Source organism: Sinohyriopsis cumingii, chromosome 2 (genome assembly GCF_028554795.1).
Source record: "Sinohyriopsis cumingii isolate HCF-2022 chromosome 2, ASM2855479v2, whole genome shotgun sequence".
NCBI classification, from domain to species: Eukaryota; Metazoa; Mollusca; class Bivalvia; order Unionida; family Unionidae; genus Sinohyriopsis; species Sinohyriopsis cumingii.
The window spans coordinates 102,756,626-102,781,012 of NC_142962.1; the positions used below are offsets into that span (position 1 = coordinate 102,756,626).

The 24,387-nt window shown below is 36.1% G+C and overlaps 1 protein-coding gene across 1 annotated transcript; it reads left to right on the forward strand.

Moving 5' to 3' along the window:
• The first annotated feature begins 1,102 nt into the window (after window positions 1–1,102).
• On the forward strand, window positions 1,103–24,387 carry LOC149805505 (interferon-induced protein 44-like). Its single transcript, XM_089936297.1, has 7 exons — window positions 1,103–1,236; window positions 11,253–11,837; window positions 12,378–12,442; window positions 13,061–13,258; window positions 15,269–15,415; window positions 17,660–17,831; window positions 23,687–24,387. Exons 2-7 carry the CDS (start codon window positions 11,270–11,272, stop codon window positions 24,004–24,006), a joined length of 1,470 nt encoding a protein of 489 aa, XP_089792423.1. The 5' UTR covers window positions 1,103–1,236; window positions 11,253–11,269; the 3' UTR covers window positions 24,007–24,387.

The window sequence follows — 24,387 nt, forward strand, 5'->3', positions numbered from 1 at the left end:
TGCGAGGGACGGTAAACTTTAGCCACTATATGCTTTTAATATGTAAGTGTTTTGAAATTAATATTTATCTTTAGTATTGCGAAAGAATGTTCATGTGATGTTACTTTCCGTGCAATATGTTCGCAATAGAATGGCACAATAGTCTACGAGTCAGGATACAGGTCAATAGAAAAGTGGCTTTGTGAATGTTATAGCTATTTTCTTTAGCTCATAAAGAAAGTGTGCATCGATGGCAAAATGACACTGCATTAAATGATTGGAGCTCTTGTCTTACGTTACAACCTTGTCAGCCTTGAATCATTGCCAACTTTTGTATGTTTATGTATGTATGTGCCTATGTTTTCAACAAAAATTTAAAACTCATCATCCCTCTTTTCTGTGTATTTGCAAAGTATGTTTGTTTGAGGGTATATTAGTTTGTCTATAAACACTCCTATCCGTGCCTACCTAAAAGCCGGTGCTAAATTGTAGAGAGTGTGTTTGGATACTAGTCAAAAGGTGGTTGTTGGATGTGGTGTGTTGGATTGTATCTAAACATTTTCCCATAAGCATTCCCGTTTGAAGCTATACATTCATAGACTCACATATCTCTATAAAAGAGAGATACTAATCTTAACTGTCAATTATTTCCTTGTGTGTATGTATTTGTTTGTTTAACTAATTTGCTTGTCTTTGTTGTTGACAACGGAAACTTAAAGCCCCCTTTACACCTTTCCTTGTCAGACTGTGTTTGTGTGTACGGGTATAGTAGTGTGTCTATAAACCTTTCTACCCCTGTGCGTCATAGTATGTTTGTATGTAAGTGTGTGTGCGTGTCGATTTCATCCCTTTTACACCCTACACCTCTTGTGTTCTAGAATCTATTAGAGTATGTGTATATAAAAGCACCTACACATTTCGTTTGGATGGTAGGGATATATATTTGGATAGTAATCAATGTTACCGTTTGTCCCCATAAATACTTTTGTAAATATACCACCATTCCCATGTTAAACCTATGACCGCCTATATAACATGATAGGTCCCCTCAGAAACCAGTGTATGTCGAGATATGGGCACCTATGCAATTATGATTTGTCCCAAAATCGTCTCATACAACTACGTTTGTACTTTGGCCACTGTATCTAAACCAGTCCAACCGGTCATGTAGTTTTGTCGCTGTCAGGAAGTAAAAGTAAATGTTTTTAAAAAAACCTTGTTCATTATAACATATTTCTTCTACAGCAGAGAATTAGGGTAAGTAATACTCTTTCAAGATGGATACTAACCTTTAAGCTAATTTATTTAAATTTTATTTAATCGTTTAAGTATTTCATAATGTCATCAAGACAAAAACAAATGTCGAATTAGATTTTTAACTACTTTCATTTTAACGACATCCTGTATAATGTCGACACACCAAAGAAAGTAATGTATAGATTAAAAGCTGCTTTAATTGAGATCTCTAAATCAATTAACTGCATATTATTACGACGTCCTTTTCTCAGTTGCACTCTCGTTCTGAATCTGTTTGTACTTACTTTCACTTACTGAAGAAGTAATTCATTGCTATATATTGAAACATTACACGCAAATAAAATATGATATTTTAAATAACTCTTTAGAGATGGAATGTTTTATTTATGTTTCAAGTCGTTTAAATGATCAGGAGTTTTGCAAACAATGAATGAAAATGCCCATGAGCAAACCCTACACAGCGTTTGCTTTCCCTTTGTAGACTATTTTAAAAAAATAAAATGACACACACAAATGTGAAATTCATTCATCCATCCCAGAGGTGAGTATAAAAACAGGCCAAAATCAGCAAAAAACAATAATTTCTTACAAATCGCCAAAATCTACCTTTAATGGAGACTACAAAATCGGATATTTCCGGTTTTGTTTTCCTATTTGTTAAGTTCTATCAAACTGTAATCGTTGCGCAAGCAAAGAATGACGCTAATTTTATCGGTATTTTATCGGTATTATCCTCATGGGATTACTTGATGTTCATATTTACACAGAGATAAAAACCCGGAGTAGAGTGTACATTTTATAATTTGACTCGTGTCTGTAATGCACCAAAGCCGAGAACTTTGTTAACCAAGAGTTGATAAAAGTGTCAAAGTACTTGATTATTAGAACGTTTGACTCTACAGCGGAACCTAAACATAAATAACAGCGTTTCAGGATAAATTTTAGACATATGCATAAGGTATTTCAAATAGTAAATGTTAAATAATGTCATAGTAATAAACATAAAACCCATTTTGACTATTATGTACCTTCATTCTCACGACATCATGTCTTGAATTCTTGTAAAATGTTCGTATCAGTTAGTTTAGGGGACAGAACGCACAACAACGAAGGAAAGTAATGCACGGATAAATAGTTAGTCTAGTTATTTTAACAGAGCTTTCTGAATTTATAAACTGTTTACATTTAACACTTCCTTTCCTCGGAATACTAATGTAGAGGTACTTTCGTTTTGAATTCTTTAAACGTCTACCGGCTTATTACATGATATATTTTCACGTACATCTTAAAACATCACAGAAACAATGAAGCTGACATTTCAAATATATATTTATGATATAAATTAAAGTAATTTGATGATATATACGGCTGATCTGTAGCAGAGATGCTCAGTGAACGGTAAAGTCAAAATACAAGCATGTTCTTAAGCAAATTCGAGAAACGTGTTCTTGTTCCAGAAGAATGGATACAGTATTTCTATTCGCTTTAGTACGTATAGGAACGTATTTCAAAAGTTTCCACTTTACGAGTGTTATATTTTCATAACTATGGTGACAGTTTATAAAGTCTTTCAAAAATTACTGAGGGCAAATTGAAGGGCTAAGTTCAAAGTTAAACAGTGATCATAAGACTATGGGTTTTTTTTGTCGAAAAACGGTGTAGATCAAACTTCAGCTAGGGTGTTCTAAATAGAGGATCTCAAATGGGTAATGATTTAATACTAAATTTATTAAACGAGTTGAACCATGTCCAGCTTTTACTAGCCTTGGCGAGCAAATACTGGACATTATTCAACGAGTTTCATAAATTTAATATTAAATCATTACCCATTTGAGATTATTTTTTATCACACAGTTTTTATTTCAGTGGAAATTATTTAGATAGAAAGAAAAATGAATAATTTCATTAATTCTGACAGATGATGCATCTTTCATTTGTTGTGCGTTAAAAATAGTCCCAAACAAAGTTTAACTACTATGAACTTTTAAGAGTAGATTATAATTTTCATACAAACTATAAATCAAAGAACAAGCGTCCTTCCGAATAAACAAAACATTTTACTCAGACAAAATCATTTTTCAACACAGAATGTCCAATGCGCGTGATGTCGCATCGTTTGATGCAGTACCCATTAGAGGTCAGTTGACGATCCATGTTTACACAACCTAAAGTGTCACTTTCACAACTAAACATTACATTGTTGCAATATTCATGTGAAAGAAGGTTTACTGGATGCAGAAATTCCCATATTTACTGTAATGTATTTGTGAAAGGGCATTTGCAGTATTTGATTTGGAACAGTTGACTTCAGAACATGTAAACAAATTTAACTTTTAGTCGGAATTGCATCACATTTTACTGCGTAAATATGCAGTGGTTGGATAAACTACTATCAGTTTGGAGACATGTTTATGTCCACAGTCTTCTGTGTATAGAAGTGAGTTTATTTACTTCTGTAAATTAACATTTAAACCACAGCTGTATATAAGGTGAATTTCATGCTACAGGTATACCGCCCCCTCCACCCCCACCCCCCATATACCCACTTTCAACTGAGTAATACCCTTAGTTTTACTACTTTTTGATGTTCTTGTCTTGGGGTTTCAGCCATTTTCAATGTTATGATATATTATATATGACATAACAACCTCCTGTGGGGGGCAAATTGGCCATATTCAGACAGATGAGACCATTCCCACCTCCCAATTCCTTTCGTGATTCGAATCGAAAAATGGCCGCCAAAATATTCATTGAAAACAAAAAATTCCTGAAGGTGGGATTAAAAAGGTTTTCCCACGATCGCAGCCAATCAGTAAAGAGAATACTGCACAATAATTTCATTGGCTTATTTGGACCAACCAGAATCACATATAGTGATATGAAAACATGTTATAATATCAAAAATATTAAATTGCACACACTATAGGCAAAGTGTAACGACTATGTGGTAAAGTATAGTTTGAACCTCTAACGTCATTCCACTAGTGAAGTTTGATATCATAACCAAGTGTGACGTCGAGGTAGAAGCAAACTCATTGAAACATAAGCTTGTCTCAATACGGAAGAAAACTCAATAACTTCTGCTCACTCCAACGCACGCTTGGTGCAAAGGGAGTTGTGACTATTAACCTGAGCACCATCACCCAGAAGAAACGGCTAATTGTCAAACTTTCAAACCTCACCAGCAATGATGTCAGTGTGCCCGACACTGCTAAACTGGCAGATATCAGCTGTAGAATTGCATATTGCTCGGCCAAGCTTTGTCCAAAAGTTGAGTGATACGTTTGGAGAAAACGAACTGGCCTGCGTTGGAGATGCAGATGTTTGGAGTGTCTACAAGGATATTTGGCCGACGAGAAAAGAGCGGACTAACTCTACCTATCAATATATACTAAAAGGTCAACACTACCGCTATATGTATCGGCGCTGTCAAGGCTGTCGCTGCTTCCAGGCGGAATGCGTATTTATCTACATCGCTTAGAAACAGCTCGGTAGTGCCGCTCGATTTAGAACTGCTAAAGGATCGCATGCAATACCACTAACACTGGACAACAAATTTTTACAAAAGTCATGTTACTGAAATAAAATTAGTCAATTCTTATCAATTTTTATGTGCTGAACACGAATATGACAGTCAAATTGCAAAATTGGCTCTAGTTTTTTTGTAATCTGCAAGAAATTAATGTTTACATAACGAAATGCATTCCAATAGTAAAAGGTCAACTGTAATAGCCTACCTATAAAAAATCAAGTCATTGACTACATCTTAGATTTCTTCGCCTGTCTCTTGTACAGCTGTTCGGGAGCATCTCTGAGGAGTGTCCAGCAGTAGTCAGCCAGCATTGTAGTGGACCATTTTCCCTGGTATCTTTGTTCCATTGTTGCGATATCTTGATGAAAACGTTCGCCGTGTTCATCACTAACAATACCACAGTTGCTAGGAAAGAAATCCAAATGGGAATGAAGGAAGTGAATCTTTAGAGACATATTGCAGCCAAGTTTCTTATACTTCATCAACATGTCTTCTACTAGTTCCTTATAGTTTTCTGCCCTAACATTTCCGAGGAAGTTTGTAGAAACTAGGCGAAAAGCATTCCATGCTTGTTTCGCGTCACCTTCCAGCAAGTTGTTGAACCGGTCATCTTTGAAAAGCTCTCGAATCTGAGGACCCACAAAAACTCCCTCTTTAATCTTTGCTTCGCTGAGTCGAGGGAATTTTTCATGCAGGTATCGGAATGCTGGCAAAGTCCGGTCAATGGCTTTCACGAAGTTCTTCATCAAACCTAGTTTGATGTGAAGGGGTGGTAGCAAGATTTTCTGAGCCTCAACCAGAGCTGGGTGTTGGATATTCTTCTCTCCAATGGCTACATTCTGCCTGTGAGTCCATTCCTTCCTCATGTAGTGCATTTCCCTTGCTCGGCTATCCCACTCGCATAAGAAACACATGTATTTTGTATATCCTTGCTGCAGTCCCATTAAAAGGGCAACTACCTTCAAATCACCACAGAGGTGCCAGCTGTACTTGTTATACTCAATGGAATTCAGTAGCTGCCTTAAGTTATCGTATGTCTCTTTCATGTGGACAGCATACGCTACTGGAATAGATGGAAGAATGTTTCCATTGTGCAAAAGCACAGCCTTGAGACTCAGTTTCGAAGAGTCCACAAATAGTCTCCATTCTTGTGGGTCATGAGTGATTTTTAAAGCATTCATGAGGCCCTCAATATCGGAACAGAATATCAGATTACTTTCCTTTCTGAAGAAAGGCTCCAATTGCTGGTGGCGCTTTCGATATGCAGTAATTGTGACATCTTCTTCTAGAAGATTCCATTGTTGGAGTCTTGATCCTAGCAATTCTGCCTTGTTCTTTGATAAGTCCAAATCACGAATCAGGTCATTTAGTTCTTCCTGTGTTATTCTGTGTGGGGTTGATGATGCACCACAGTGAAAATCTGGATCACTGCATGCTGATGGACCAGGAGAAGAACAGGTCGACTCACCTTTGTCTTCGTCAGATGAATCAAGAGAATATTCTGCTGGAGGTTCTGGAATAGGAAGTCCCTCACCATGTGGAACTGGTCTCAATGCAGACGGAATGTTTGGGTAGACTATTCTCGACTTCTTTCGCTTCGTTATTCCGCCGGAAAGAGGAGGAACCAAGCAGAAGTAACAGTCATTTAGGTGGTTGCTTGGCTCTCTCCACACCATTGGGACTGCAAACGGCATTGATGACCTTTTGCAATTCAACCACTGTGAAAGCTGTGTTGTACATGTAGCACAGCATATATGCGGAGCCCAAGGCTTGTCTTGGTCACCAACCTTGCATCCGAAGTAAAGATGATATGCCTTCTTCACTTGAGAATTGATACTTTTCTTCTGGTTGGCAAATGTCACTTCCCCACAAATATAGCAAAAATTGTCCGCGGTATTAACACACTTTCGAGGCATTACTGTTCTTTATTGTACGTAAATGGATAAAATAATAAGTTTTATGTAACAGTAGCTTGAACTGTCTCGCACAACGTCTAAAATATTTTAAATGCTGAACCTATCTGATTGGGCTTTATATAGTACACTGCTTACGTCAGCTTCAGCAGCCGCCTGGCATTAGTATAATAGGCCTACACATGTATAGTACACTGCTGACGTCAACTTACTTCAGCAGCCGCATGGCATTAGTATTGCATTGCATCAGAAAATGATGCAATCAACTGTGGATGATGTGAGCATGATGGTATTATGCAATGTTACATCATTATTCCGGATGTTGCTGCAGTCCTACTGGAGAAATTTACACAGTGAAACATAGAAAATGAGGTATATGAATATTTTCAAAACGAGAGCCAATACAAATTTTTCACGGTTATATTCGTGTTCGGCACACCAAAATACTACAGATTAGGGCCTTTTCAAGTCAGTAATGATTTCACTGTTGACCAGTGTAATCAGACCTTTCAGACAACCTCACCGCTGAGTTGACGTTTGACGACTACGACGGGGTAATCAAGAACACTATTAAGGAGGCAAGCTTCACAATCAGTGGTATTTCTCTGGAATATGACGTTGTAAACCACGCAGAACTCGCACGCATGATCAGGCAACAGCACATGGGAAAATTGGATCTCTTGTACATTCGACATCACAAGACCGTGGTTAATAAAAGGAACGATACGTGAAATATAAACCTTAACTAGCCGGCAAAAGGTATGAAGGCGATCGTTGCACTCTTGGAAGATGCCTCGAAGCGTGCTGCGTTTGGATCTGATACGGAAAAATATATATAAGCTCGTTGTTAACAAGATGGCGATGACGATCGATGGCATCCCAAACCATTTATTTGCCATGGGCAGTTGAGATACTAGCAGTGAGAAGAGACCCTAAACTTAATGACGAGGGAGTCTATCAAGGATACGGAGATGATGGCAATTGATGCTGATGCCTTTTACAAAAATTGAGTCGCACGTGACCTCGATATAAGGTCAATAAAAAACCACATGCTACACGGGTTAGAAGGACGCATCGAAAATGCGAGCAATGGCATAACGCTGAAAATAGAACAGACATTACAGTCTGTATGTGTGTTAAACATTTGCTTATATGCCATAACAGAAAATTTGTATCGGTCATATATTAGCCTAAACAAGTACAATGCGATATTTGATAACTGATAGCCACACTGCGACATGGTTTTTCTCCAACACCGCAGCGGCAAGACTGTGTTTATTTTCGTGCTTCTCGGATCGGCATTTATGGGTCACTATGATTCCATGGTCATCATTTACCCTTCGATTCTCCTAAACAATGTATAAGACTGACCATGGGCATGTGGCAAAAACAAAGATGATAGGAGTATTATTGGTAAACCCCAGAAACCATGATCTGATTGACTTACTAAAAGCACTTGCTGAAAATTCAAAGACACCACCACGCTTTTCTACTCAACGATTGCGTTTTTCTCTATTCCGACACAAGGGATTAGCTCTAACCGAGCTCGCCTTTCTTAACCGCCATTATGTCATCAATGTGTGGGTCATAACACAAAATATCACATCTGAAGTCTACGATTTCCATTCACAGATTACATGAAGACACGTCGATTATTCCAAGGAACAAAAAATTAAAAGCACAACCGACTTCAACTTTTCGAACAACTAACTTCGGAAGTGATGCAGGTCATCAGGGTGAAGCATCCGGATAGAGCTGCTTGCAAACAAAAAATAAAAAATTCCCATCAGAGATAATGAAACAACTTTAGGCTCAGAAGAAAAAACTAAGACTGCCATCATGCATGTGACTTCAGACCAAACAGCAACTAATGACAATCAGCAAGATGCGATGCCATCATATATTCTCTAAGGCGGCCTAGCTTTAGTAGATGATCCTCTTTACACCTCATCCAATGCACCAAAACACATTTTTGGAACGCTGGTGCAAGAGAAACTTAACTAAAAAGACAACGTCCTATAACCATTCGGAACGAAAAGAACCGCCGCTGCTAGCAACATCTATTACACACAAACTTGACCACTTTCATATGGAATAGTGGTGTGTATTATGCTTGTCATTAAAACAAAACATCATAAACTTATTATTCGAGGAACGCAGGCAAATTTTCTTACACCACCATACACCAAGGACCACAGAAGCCTTTTTTTACCACGTGACCTCACGGTGATTGCTAAAATGTGATCCAAGTTAAACCAGTCGAAATGGGGCGACTTAACAGAGGCGGTGTATACGTTATAGGAATCGTAGCATTGAGCCTCTGAACGCAAGAAATGCTAATTAAACAAAGCATCATTCCTCCTAATGTCATCAAGTCTGTCTCATGACCGCAGTTGCAATGATGGCACAGTAATTGTTAACGCCCTCTCATTTGCCAGCTAAAATTACACTTTTTATTCTTGAAACCCCCACCCAAAAAAAAAGACGACACCGAATGCAAAATCTTGACAGAACTATGGACGAGTACCTCAATAAGCGGCTACGCGTCGAGCAGCTTGCCGAAAAGATTGATGATGATGTCGATGCATGATGCGACTGTACTACCGGTAACTGGTGGAAAAACAGGCAATGCCAACAAATTGACGATGGGCTTAAGCATTCTGAATTTTGGAATATGGCACGCCCTCATCCATGGAGCAAAGTACGAAATGATATTTATCGACGGGAAAGGGAAGCGGCCGGCACCCACTTGACCTACAAATTCTTATGAAACCTTTAGCGTTACATCGCTGAACACAAAAAGACTATAGCTATTCCGATGTGCACAAACGCTGCAGAATCAGTGAACTTTGCTGAGAGGGTTTATCGAGGTGTATAACCTAAAAAAGCCATTTCTCGCTTAATCTAGAGCCGTCTTTTTTCTTGTTTCCTCTTGCCGATTTCGCCTGTATAGCATGAAGTACGCTGACTGAATGACTCTTTGAGGGCTTGCAGCTGGTAATCTTTAAAGATCCTGGACACGCTTTTCAAGGTGAACGTTTGACGCGGTTTTCAGTTGGGTGGTGGCACACCAACCACCGAGGAACACTTCCTTTGGTAAACCCTACCTGTTTTGTTATGCGATGTACTATCAATCGCTTGTAATATACATAGGGCGAGAGGCTAAGAATCTTCTGTCAACACGAGAAGCCAAATGCTTTTCAGGTCTCGTTCGTATGCTCGTATCCTTTCCATCTATTTAGGACCAAATTTAACCTAAGACTGTCCGATTCCTCAATGCCTATGGCCTTTATCTCCCCCGTCAAAAATATGGGGAGAGCGTTTACCCAGTAATTTTTGCCAGCAACCGAACCCCAGCACTTCATCATGGCTCGGAGGGTAAGAGAAAAGTGGTCAAATCGCATAAGTGGGGCGTTGTGGTTCTTTTCGCTCGGCCAAGTGGTGGTCAATGCCGCTGGCTTTCATTGGGGCAGCATCGGAGAGGGAAGTGAACTTAGTCCCGCTATATGTCCGTACCTTGCAGGCTGGGTCTCAAAGTACTGCTTAAGCGAGAATAGGCGTAGACATAACGGCTTTTGGAGTAAATTGCTGTACCGAGATCACCTCTATCGGTCGTGAACTCTTTAGTCCTTACGAATGTACTTTTGTCCTTTGTTCGCTAAAATACGACTTCTCAAATAAAGACAAAAAGCACCTGATAATAAAAGACTCAGAGAAACTCATGTTTCCCTTAAAGATTTAATAGGGATATCCTTGGCAGAATTACCAACATGTGGTACGGAACCTTTCGACACGAATGGTTCATAATTCATAAATCAGACTCGGGTTTGTTTGACTTTCAATATATGTCTGTGACGACCTCTTAAAAACTAAACCATCTGGAATACATCTGTCTTTATTAAATTCTAATTTTTCAATCAGTTTGTCCTTTCTTCTTGCAATAGGTGCATGTCGGAAGAGATATATATTTCTGATCAGTCTTGTCAGAAGTTTGATTTCTAAAAGTTGTGCCAGACTGAGATTTGGAAGTATTCGTATAAGTTTGAAATGTGTTTTGATCAAAACAAAAGCGCTGAGAAAAAGACTTGTTCACAAATGAAACTTCGTAAGTCAAGGAATAATTGTCAGCTGTACGAGCAGCATATTTTAAAGTTTCGACCTTTCTTTCATCAAAGTAGGTCTTCAAAGTCACAATGTACGGATTTCTTGAGCTCTCCAACAAATATGAGGAAAATTAAATTTGATCTACTGCTTTTTTACTAAAAGGGTATACTAACCTTATATATATATATATATATATATATATATATATATATATATATATATATATATATATATATATATATATATATATATATATATATATTCCATGAAAATTCTTTAGTTTATGATGCCACACTTATAAGGCACCCTTTCTAGTAGATCTTTCTTTTCAATCATCAATATTTTATCTAGTGTAATTTCTGAAGTATAAAGGAAACAAACGATTGCAATGTATGCGATCGATATTACAGGTTTATTTCTATCTAAATGATTAAATGTATAAATGATTTTTATGTGTGACACTTCAGGATTCTTAGGTAAGAAAATGTCTGGACGACTGGAGCAGAAACATAAGAAGCAATTAGAACATTGGATTGGAGCAGGACAAAAAGACTTACAGTTATTATACAGTGTGAGGCAAAACAATGGTTGCAACACACGTACATTCCATCAGAAATGCGACAACCAGGGACCAACTGTCACTGTACTGTACAACACAAACAACTCTGTATTTGGCGGATACACCAGTCAACGTTGGACATCAAATGGCAATTACGTCAAGGATGACATGGCCTTCTTGTTCCAAATGCGCTACAATGGAAGAGATTGTTTCAGAAAATTCCCCGTGCTAATAGCCAAAACTGCAATTTATTGTAACGGTGGCTATGGCCCTACGTTTGGTGGTTATGAGGACCACACGTTCTTTGGTCGACCGGCTCAACATGCCTTGGAAACCTTCACTAACGGTCAGGTCTATACTTGTCTAAGTGGTGCTTATCGCTTAAACGGCTATCTGCAAGTAAACCAAAGTTATGATTTTCAAGGCATATCAAGTGAACAGATCAACAATGGCATCACGGATGTTATAGATCTAGAGGTTTACAAAGTTGTTGGTAAGCAATATATATGTGCAAACCGGGGCTGATTAGTACTGTATATGCAAATCCGGACTAATTCAGAAAGTATATTAGCATGCAGATATTATTACCAGATAAACAACTTAGTTTTTTTGAGTATTTATACACTGAAATTATGCTTGATTCATGAAGTCAGATTCAAGATATATCTGTTTCACTATATTTATTCCAAACGTTTATCGATTATCAAAATATTTGCCCAGATTGGACTAAAATTTCATCAAAAGAACTGTTGAATGTAATTCAACAGAATATAAGATTAGATTACTTGTTAGATCAATCATTGATCTAGTCATAAGTTGACAAAGCTGCATCGTTTCATCATTAACTATATATTGATTGTTATCGCTATATGGAAAAGAAAGCAAATCAAACTATACAAATAACAATTCCTTATCAATTATTGGTATAGATTTATGTTGTGGTCCCGGAGATCATTTAACTTAAACCGACTCTTTATTTAAATTTTGAATTTTAATATTGGATATATTTATTTATATATTTATTTATATTTAGATAAACAAGTAAACTCAACGTTTCATAGCCTTCCATGGCGGAAATCGCTATCATGGACAAAAGAGGTAAGTGTTAGTTTTGTTTACGTCTCTTCCTTTGAAAGCCCAACGGCATAAATATTATTTATTTAAGTAACCCAGTCGTCCTTTTCATTCCTCTTTTTTGTAAATAAAACTTTTGGGTTTAATGCGTACCAGAAATTTTGAAAATGTATGTGTCTTCCTTGATATGATTTTTAGACTGCAGAAGTGAAAAAGAGGATATTAAATAGTCTCTCCTTCATGAATGAGTTGCTTATGTACGTAAATTCGTTATGGTATCAAAAGAGAGGATACATAATGTGCAAAAATGAATATAAAAAAACACACGTACGAGCGTAATTTCGATAAAGTATGTGGTCTCTAAAAATTATGTTGTTGTATTGCTGATTTAAAAAAGGTTATTTAAGTAATTTTTTTAATATCGAGGTCAATCTTAGCAGAGTCCAATAAGTTTGACCGAAATTTGATCAGGGGCGCCCGCAGAATTCATTTTTGGGGGGTGCGTGGGGGGGGGGGCAAGTCCCCGATGTTTGGGCGGCCATATTTTGAGTATATACTTGAATTATCAGATCTTTGTTATAGTTATTGTGTTAAAACTGGTTAGACTTTTAAAAACTTCTACCATTTTCATAATTGTTCTAGTCACTCCAGCAGTTGATACTAAGTATCGAAAACTATGAACCATCGCGTGCAATGAAGATCCCGGAAACACGTATTCTTCTGGTGGGGCCTATAGGAGCGGGAAAGTCTAGTTTTTTCAACACTATTAACTCCATCTTTAAGGGACGAGTGACACAGAGGGGCTACACTGGAAGTGCTGAGCACAGCCTCACTACAGTGGTAAGATACACTCTTTGTTCATATTCCCTCACATTACATCGCTGCTATACTGCTTAACTCTTGGGTCATCAAAATTTAGTCCATAATCGACCCGGATTAGTTGACGACAACCTGAACAAAATATTTTTATGTAGACCTTAAGCGCGACCGTAGGTTCCATCAGCTCATACTCCTTTGAGTTATTTTCTCAGAGGGACATAACCCATTGTGGGAATTATTGCCTGTCAGAAGAGATGATCTTAAGTCCAACGAAATATTTTTCAAATGACGATGGCTGACAAATGTCAAATTCTTACGTCAGCATAATCCTATCAAAAATATGGCGGTTCACATGCTACCTCAAAATTAGAACTCTATCAGTTCTGTGCGTTATCTCTACCTAAAATGAATTCAGAAATTGTTAACATGCTGTGCGTATATTACACTCATAATCTGCACCGAAGCCGCGTCTACAAAATGAATTGGATATAATAGAACCTAATGGGCTGACAATAGCAAGCGAAGCTGCAGCGGATAGAGTCACCAAGCGGGGCCAACCGAACACGCTCTTTGATAAAAAAAAATGTCTCATATCTGTATCCTAAATTTTCATTTCAACGGAAATTTAAAAAAATACTTCTTCCAAATCACACTTTACACTGACAGTGAATTCACACAAGCCACACTTGACAGATCCATCGTCCCGTGACGTAGGTCAGAAAAGACACACACACACAGACTTGATACCCAGCAAGCTGCGCTAGTTACTAGATTTTACCTGTTTAATATTATGATTATTTAAAGTATGAGCTTCAGGTGGCATTTCACCCCCACCCGCCCCAAGGCCGGATCAGTTTAAGGTGGGAAGGTGTTTCAAAATTTCAAAAGGGTCCTGACTTTTCTCGAAAGGGCACAACAGCAAAAGTCTATGTGTCTAGTTACTCAAGGTGTGCATACTACCCAATATACGTGCTCAAGAATGAAACGATTGTTAAATTTTAAGTGACAAGTTATTGTACGTATGTGTGTGTACGTTTTCTTTATGAGGGGGGTAGCCTGGAGTAGTTCCGGACCGCCCTCCAAACCCTCCCCCCGATCCGCCCCTACCGCCCAAAAAGTGACGACATATTTGAAATGCCATAAAGGGAAATTAATCTACGCTCTTGAGTAAAACTAAATGGAAGTCTGGTCCTATTTATCAGATTATACCTATCATGTGAATGGGAACGAACTCATTTAGACAATGAGATAAATACATATTTATTTGACAGCTGGGTTATTTTACACTGTACTAAAGGGCAACTGTTTGAAATTGATTCACAACACTGTTTGAAAAAATATTATTTGAGGTCATTACGCGTAAAATGCAACACAAAGGAAGCAATTTGAATTCATCAAGTAATAGTGACAATGAAATTTAAGCAAATCATTGAGCACGAAGTTTTATACACTATGATTTATATGGTGATAATCTCCATGACAGTGGTTTAATTGACTCTGAAGTTAAGAACATAAGAGTTAAATGACGGTACCTGTACAAGCACAAGATTAGTAGATGAAGTCATATAACTAATTCAGTGAGGCATCCGACCTCCACCCTCCCGCACAAAAAAAAAACTTATAACGAAGGATTCGATGTTGGCTGATTAATGTTGATTTGAATGAATAATTGTGATAAACGATGATAAAACTTATATATATATATATATATATATATATATATATATATATATATATATATATATATATATATATATATATATATATATATATATATATATTGTGCGTTCTGTTACGTTAATGATTCAAATAGTGTGCAAATATTGTATTATTTATGAAACAAAAAGTATTTCATTAATCGTTACTGACCTTTTTAAACGCAATATCTCAATACCAATACCTCCGGTCGGAACTATTGCTTGATTGAGGCTGTATAACATGTTTTGTTTTATCATGTTGGTCCTTATTTGGTTACTTGAGTAGATACATTATTTGTTATTTATAATCCTACTTTTACATTTATTATTTCAGTACCGTCAATATCAGATTCGCTCCAGCACTACAGGGGAGAACATGAAGTTCCGACTGTGTGACACACGTGGTCTTGAGGAAAGAGAAGGTCTGGGTCTGATTGAATTCAACTACCTAGTGGAGGGAAATGTCCCAGACTGGTACCAGGTATTTGCATTTTATATATATGAACAACGAATTATAGATACCTTATAAAATTCGTTTAGAATAAAATAAACAAAGCAAAGAACAGTTTTGTACAAAACTAAGGGTGTGTCAGCACGAATACATAAACTTGTAAACATCGTTACAAAGAAAAGTATTTATCCTGATGGATGAATGCCACTAAGGATAGCTTCGATTGCAAAATTATACTAATATTTGTTCCCTGCTTAGGATTAGCCCCTTTGTGTCAATGACAGACCTAATTCGCAAAAAATCAAAACAGATTTTTTGGTGCGAAAATCTCTCCATGTCTCTGAATATCAATACATCACCGTCGTGTGTGCATGTAAATGCATGTAGCAACTTCGTCCATTAGCTGATGGACAAGAACACTTTGGATTTTTTTATGACTAAATCTCGTAAAGGCTAAAGAAATTTTTAGTTTTCCCCTGCATGCTTATTGTCAGATTTTTAATAAATAGATGATAGTGTGGGTGTAATTTGTAAACTCTTTCCAGAACTCATGACCATTCACTAAAAGCGTCCATATTGTTTGAAAACCACGTATGTTTTTGACACATTTTTCTTCTCTTTGATATGCATACAGTGAATAGTAGGTATCTTATACAGTGTGCATATTTTACACAAATGTATATTATTTAATTTCCATTGACGTTAATAAAGTCGACAATGATGGATACTACTTAATTATTTGAAATTATATTCTGCAATAATCGGTATACTAGTTTTTATCTATTTCCCTACTTAAAACTCTAGAACACATTTGTGCTTCATGTTCGATGTTAAATTCTTTGTTAAATGTTTTTATTTTTTCGAGGGTGGGGTGGGGCGATGTATATTTTAGTTTTTGACACCGTGCTATTATATAACAATTTAGACGTATTGTCCTCTTTAAAATTCAATGTCTTTGTAAACATAATTATCAAAATTATTTCTCCCTTTCAAAATTCTTTGTCTTTATAAAACCACTCCGGTGGCCTAAGTGGTTAGAGTATCCGCCTCGGATGCGGGAGGTCGCGGGTTTGAACCCTGGCCGAGTCATACCAAAGAATTATAAAAAATGGTACAAACAGCTGCCTCGCTAGGCTCTCAGCATTAAGAGGTTAGTGTTAGGACTGGTCGGCATAGTGTCAGAATAAGGTCAGGCCCGGCCCTAGGATGTGCGAGACCCAAGGCAGCATGCGGGGCCCAAGGCAGCAAGCGATGAGCGGGGCCCCCAAGCAAAACAATTGCATTGCGGAGTTGATTTCCTGAAAGTGCTGGCCCAAGGCGGTTGCCTCGTTCACCTTGCCCTAGGGCTGGGCCTGGATAAGGTGACTGGGTGGGAAATGATGATACATGTCTTCGGCATGATGCCCCAGTGCAAGACATCATTATAAACTACCACACTGCAGACATTGTAGCGATATGATTAAAATATTAAAGCTACGTTTAAAATCCAAATCTAACACACACACACACAGAGTAAAAATGTATTTCCCTTTAAAATTCGTTGTCTTCATAACGTAAAAATGCATTCCACTTTAAAATTGTTTGTCTTTTTAAACGCAAAAATACATTCCCCATAAAATTATTTGTATTTAGAAAAGTAAAAATGCATTCCCCTTTAAAATGTAAACGCTGAAACATTTTATTGATACAAAAGTAAATGATTTGCCATATGCAAATCTGAACCGACTCAACTTTTTTCGAACATTCTAAATTTGAATATCAACTTATAGCATACTAACAAAATGGGCAAACTTTAAAACTGAACGCAATGAGACCAAAGCACAGTATACATTAAAAGTTCATTGTTAGGATCCGGTATGGATGTTCTGCCCTAAGGGTCAATTTTTATGCGGATCAGGACTCTATCGATGAGTCATGATAAAGAGCAAATTTCTGTAACCAATATAATGTGTTTTTTATGTACTCCACTACTTGTATACATAAAAGGGGAAGAAAGGTGTATTTACTTTTGTTTATGCTGCACCCAAAATATTCGGCAAAATGGCGTATGGTGTGACAGAAGAATCTTTACTCATAATTCGGACGGGCACGAGCACGGTGTGAATGGTAAAACTCGACTCGTGCATCCTCTGGAGAGGGATGTTTACAAAACCAATAAACTAGTATCCTATCAAAGGAAATCGTGTTCATCAAATTGCCTCACACCATGAAAAACAAAATAATCTCTGGTCATATAGTCACTGGCAGAGGGAGATTTAAAATATTTTATTTCAGTTCAATCCAGTATTTCCTCTGAACACAGAGACTCCCGGCTTCATCCATATACCCAAGATTAACGACAAGGTCCATTGCGTGACATTCATCTTCGACTGCAGTACTGTTGATGTTCTCCCCAAGAATATACTTGACAAAATCAAAGAAATGCAGCAATGGTTGATCAAAAGAGGTAAGACAAGTAACACTGGAATAATGCGAAAACCCCTATAATTCATGTAAAATATATCAGAAAGATAATCGTTTACCTGCCATACTGATACGGATGTCTGTGTCATCTATTAAATTATAATATAGTTCTATTTAAGTCATTTGAGTTTACGACATTTATATTTTAAATTCTTTAAATCTTTGGCTCACTGGTACTATAGTAAAGTACTTATACAATATGCTGTAGGATTCTCATTCATAAATCTGATTGTTAAGGGAAAGTCAACAACTATTTCGGTAAAGTACGCCACTCATTTAGTTTGAATGGAAGCCATGAAAACATCACATGATCCTAGGATTGCATTTGTCCTGTAGAGGTGTTATGCACACCATAATTGTTTATTGGCATAATAATTTGAGAAGGTCAGACCATGATTGTTGAGTTATTACAAAATAACATAAGTGTGACGCCGCCCTCTTTGTAAGAGGGGTGGTTAATTGAATTCGGCTGGCGTTATCTAGAGGATAACCTCCCTCGATATTATAGCCCGGTGGGAGTGGAAAAATAGAATTTCAACAAAGAACTGAGCAAGAATATTGGGAAGGAATAATGCAATACGAGCCCCCTTAGACAAGAAAAATAACAAATTTAATCAAAACAAATTAATAGCGGCATTCCAATTCAGTCTAAATTATGTCAACAGAATTTAATAATGGTGTCTAATTTAGATCCATTTCATCATAGTAACGAGTGGTGAAAAGAGCGCAATGTCCACGACTGATTGCATCACCTTTCTCCATTGACCATGTATCAACGTCTTCCTGTTTCCTCCAGCCTTCCTATTCTCTACGCTTCACCCCTTCCTGGACTTCCTAGTTCTTTATTCTGAACTCGTCACTTCTTTTTTTGGACTTCCATCTTCAGACTGTCCTGTCTCTCCCCCAGAAAGCTGTTCTTTTAAGGACAAAATTACCCCTAAATCTCTGTATGTACCACTTTCTACATGTACATAAAATTCCCTCTCTTACGTTACTAGAAGCATACTAGCTATCCACACTTTATAAATTTTGAACTAATCCGATAGAACATCACCCTCACTTCACAGCGACAGGCCATAATTAACACATTAGCGGTATATCTAACGTTACCGTATCTCTTTACCTACGCTACCACATGCTCGATTAATATTGCATAAAATTCACAAAATTCTAGCTTATTTAAACATTACAAAATAAGATATAAATATGCGATTAACGTTAACTAACGATAATCAAAATCGTCCTAACAGACCAAGAAAACTATTTCATATAACCCTTTGAAATCCTACACATATGAAAACTTGGATAGCATGCAATCGTCAGTACTATCAATGAACTAGTAACTGTAAAATTAAAGAGATAAATTGCATAACAACTCTAGCATCAACAGATTTCCATGAAATTGAATAAAAACGATACATAATATGAATCCTTGTCGCATCAAACACATTTGCATAAAACAAACAATTTAAAAAAATAGAAAATTACATGTGAAATTAAAATTGCGTACCTTAATGCTGTTCTCTTTCAGAAATTGTGCGTCCTAGCACTAAACCCTGTCATTATTACAAGACAGACACCTGGTCCCCTTTTCTTATTTAACGAGGAAAGTACTATTCTTTTTAGGCTTCCTCGGAGCTAAGCTTTTCCTCTCTCATGAAATTTTAGACTAAAGAATTTCGACTAAGGTCGTCACTTTTAAATTCACATTATTTTCAAAGTGTACGCCTTAATTTACTATGCTCAATCGCAAGCAGCGGTTCTTAAATTATCCCAAGATAATCATTTCTTTCGTCAGATTTCAGATAGCATTGAATCTGTGAAGTACTTTGACATGGGTTTCTATCAAGCGGTTATGGTTGGTAGCACAAATGTTTCCGTTCTCAGGACAGCGTAGCAATGCCCTGTTCAATTAAACTGAGTCATAAATTCTAACCTTTCAAGTTTTAACACTGACATGGGGGAGAAAAGAAGAAAGGTCGAAGTGACCCTTCACAAAGACTTTTCTGGCTTAAATGTGATAAAATTTTAATGCTCAATGCATTCAACTTTAAGGTTCAATATAATTCAAAATTCGACACTTTACAATAATTTAAATGTTCGATAGTCTTTTTAGTACACTGTTGATTTGGTGCAAAACAGAGTGGAAAATATTTAATTTAAACAGTCAGTACCTCTCGGATTATGTGAAATTATTCAAAGACTTGAACGTTTAAATAATTTTGCTGGATTATGTGTAACTTTTAAGGATTTCAGTTATATTCTACTCACACGGGATTAACTTGAAGCAAAGACTTTTGGATTTAGAACTGATTCTTCAGTGGTGCAAGCACAAGAACACTTGAGAACCTTCATTCTAGGAATTAATACACTGTAAATTATTTGTAATTCTTTCACTTTGTTTGATTTTATATCTTAGGGAAATAAATTTACATTTTGGAAATTTGAATGCTTGATGAGTTTTGCTACTAAGTTTAAACACCTCGACGTAACAATACATGAAGAAATAACGCATGAGAAAATTAATTCTGTGATGATATTATTGCATTTGTACACAAACAGAAGGAAACTCCAAAAAAGAAATATACGGCTCCATGATGGTAACTTTTGGATGGTAAACTGTATAAATTCATGGAGGCAAACTGTGGAGTGATAATAGTATCAGGATACAAGTGAAAAACTGACTTTGATAGTTCCTGATGTAGTATAATGATAGAACTGTATAATTAAAATAGAGCTGAATAACAAGACGTCTAACAATTTCTACTAATCTTATTTCATTTAACATTGTATTATCAGCACGAGAGGTAGTGTTGGTGGAAAAGTGAGTTTGTTAGAGTTATGTCAATAAATGTAATGTCATTTGCGTATTTTCCATTGTTCGTCTTCGTCCTTCGAGTGATTATCGCCTGTCCCAAACTTTCATCCTCCCCTACGTTAAGTATTTGACTTAGTGTACGGGAGATCGTGACAATTAGGAGTTTGGACCTATTTTACTAACTATAAAACAATGATATAACAACCAACTTGAACATACATACATACATACATACATACATACATACTTGAACATACATACATACATACATACATACATACAACATTACACTTGCTGCCGAACTAAAAAGAAAGAAATTAAACAAATCTAATAAATGTTATTTCTAAAATGGAGAGAAAAAGCCATACAGTATAGACTGTAATCCACATAACAAGCGCTATAAACAAATATACAACACTAGAAACTAAATCACCAAACATACAGCAAATTATGATAGCAGCAGTACAGTCTTTGCGTTTTTTTTACATATGGGGCATTTACACAAGAAGTTCCCATACCAAATCTTTGAGAGGGATTTAAGATGGTAAAGCTATGAGGTTATTAGAATATTACGAACTTTTTTGAGAGAGAGAACAAGTACAGATGATTAAATTGCACCAAACATTTGGGCACAGACGGCTAATTCAATTCCCATAAACGGTAATGTTAATATTTGAAATTTGTGCTAAATTATTTAAATATTGTGGTAAGATATGAAAACTATGCTAACATTTTTATAATCATATATCCGAGAGGGAACGTTTAAAACGATGAAAATGATATGCTGCGCTCCTCTTTTTAGACAAAAATTCTCCTGTTGGTACCAAGAATACAAATCTAGCCCGGTGATATCTCTCTGTTTACATCCAGTATTACCTGTGCAGCAAAGTAATAAAATAAAACTGGTTTTGGTTTCAAGTCCACTAAAGCCTGTACAATTTACACTTACGCGGGCCTCTTCTGAGACTTTAAGTTTATCTTTTTCTGACTGTTATGTTCAGCCAATCAGTGACCTTCGTTCTTTTAAATGCAGTATTTTATATACCACCACATAGGTTGGTTACGTACCTCATAAAATAATTAGTTGCCTGTGACCATTTGCTGAATAAATATGAACCATCTGGTTATGCGTGCCACATTTCACAATCTTTCTGTATGTAACTTATTCAAAAGAAATTGGATACAAATTTTTCTGTATGTATCGCGTTCATAAAAATTTGATTCAGATCTTTCTGAATGTAACGCATTCAATATAAATGTGATACAAATCTTTCTATATGTAATGCATTCAAAAGAACCTGGCTACAAATCTTTCTGTATTTAATGTTGTTATGTAGGTGGGTTTAAACTGAATAAAAAGACAGGGTAAAACCCAACATGCATTAAATTTTCCAAAATATAAATTTATTTCCCTATACATAAAATCAAAGTTTTATAATTAAAAATAATTTAAGTGTCTGAATCTCTAGAATATTGTCCTAAATTGTAATATCAATATCACATTGATCCGGAAAATATCCAAAAGGTATTTGGAATAAAGGTTCTAATGTTCTTATGTGCTATGATAGCACCAGTGAAGAATCACGGTTCTAATAATCCATAAGTTTTTACCTCAAAGTAAATTATATGAAAATAAATTGTCACTGAAATCCTTGTAAGTCTCACATAATCCGACAGAATTATTTAAATTTTCAAGTACTTTAATAATTTCACAACATCTTCAAGAATATATTTTCTCCAATCTGCTAGTCCAAGGAACAAATTATAAACAAATCGCGATTTCCTCTCTCTCTTACAAAACTGGCACATAAAATGAAGAATCATAACTTGGTGTTTTAACTCTCTTATGTAGTCTCTATGTGCACACAAAAGGGACAAAATTTTAATCACATAAAAAAAATTATCGAACATTTCAATCATTAGATTGTGAAATAATTTAACAGTCATGTTCTAACCATCTTAAATTATTCAGTCAATCAACAACTAGGGCTTTCATGATATCTCTACAGGACAAATGTAATTTTAGTACCATGTAATGTTTTCGTGACCAACATTTAAACTAATGCGTGTCGTACTTTGACCAAAATAGTTGTTGACTTGACCTTGGCAATCGGCCTTGATTTATCGATGAAATTTCACACTTATTGTACACAAGCCAGCAATGAATTAAATCATTAAAATATAAATGTCATAAGTCCAAATGATTGAAATAAAACTATATTATGGATTAATATATATATATATATATATATATATATATATATATATATATATATATATATATATATATATATATATATCCGTAACAATGCATTTTATAGAAACTGGATGCAAATCTTTCTGTATGCAATGCATTCAATATACACTGGATAAAAATATCACACTACGTAATGTATTCAGTAGAAACTGGATGCAGATCTTTCTGTATGTAACGCATTCAATAGACACTGGATACAAATATTGCACTACGTAATGTATTCAGTAGAAACTGGATACAAATCTTTCTGTTTGTAAAGCATTCGAACCAAATTGAATACAAAGCTTACATACCCATTTAATGTTGCATGGTTGATCTGGCATTCGAGATAAATGTTCAGTCCGTATTTCCGTATCACACACCCAGAATGGAACTTCGTCGGTGTCTTTTCTGACGTCCAAGTATCGACATGTTTGGACTCAGTTAATCGAAAATAAATCACAATTCATTTTTCATTTCATTTATACTGTAAAGCTAAAAAAAAATGGAAATGTAATAATAGCAAAACCATGGTCGTGGTTTGTTCTGAGTTGGGGCGAAAGAACTCGTTTGATATGTTTAAAGATCTCTACGTATCCACATACCATATCTAACTCGTTCTTTTCGCTGATTCAGAACAAAACATGTGTGCAATTGTGCATACACATGACATTATATTCCTTAAACTATAAAACTTCCGTATTATTTAAAAAGAGTTTTCAGAAGACAAAAACATATTTTAAAATTAAAAAAACATTTTATTGCATGAAGTTTACATTCACAGGAGTTCCCCAAACAGTTATTCTGACAAAGGTTGACAAAGTTTCACAGCTGCTAGAGAAGGACATCTCGATGGTTTTCCATTGCGAGGAGGTACAAAACGTGGTCGACAAAGTTTCCCAAACCCTGGGTGTACCACGCAGTAATATTTTCCCCATCAAAAATTATGAGAATGAGACGCAGCTGGACCAGAACGTCAATATTCTGGCTCTACAGGCACTGAGACAGGTGCTCGGATTTGCTGATGATTACCTGGAAAATTACCTGGAGAAGATGGAATACGAAAAAAGGGTACAAATGAATATCAGAAAGTTGCAAATTTAATATCGGTAAAAGTATATTTTAACGGTAATGAATAGGGCTGTTTTCTGCCATATTAAAATGAAAACTGCGACTGCTATTTCATTTAGTGACCATATGAAGAAGCTTAGGAAGATTTTCCGAACTTTTCTATGATACACGGAGATTTTAATGAAGACGCACATCTGTATTTTGCATCTATAAGTGAAAGAAAAGGTCACAGGTCTGTAATTCTCTAATAGATATGTACCATTTGGAATACACATAGCTCGTTTATATTATTCAGTATGTATAGTTAAGTAGTTTTTCATGATATGAAACTCTGAAGTCACTGTTAAGTAGTGCAGCAATATATTTAAAGATAAACCTGAGCAAATAAAACAATTATTTATGAAAGTTGAGAAA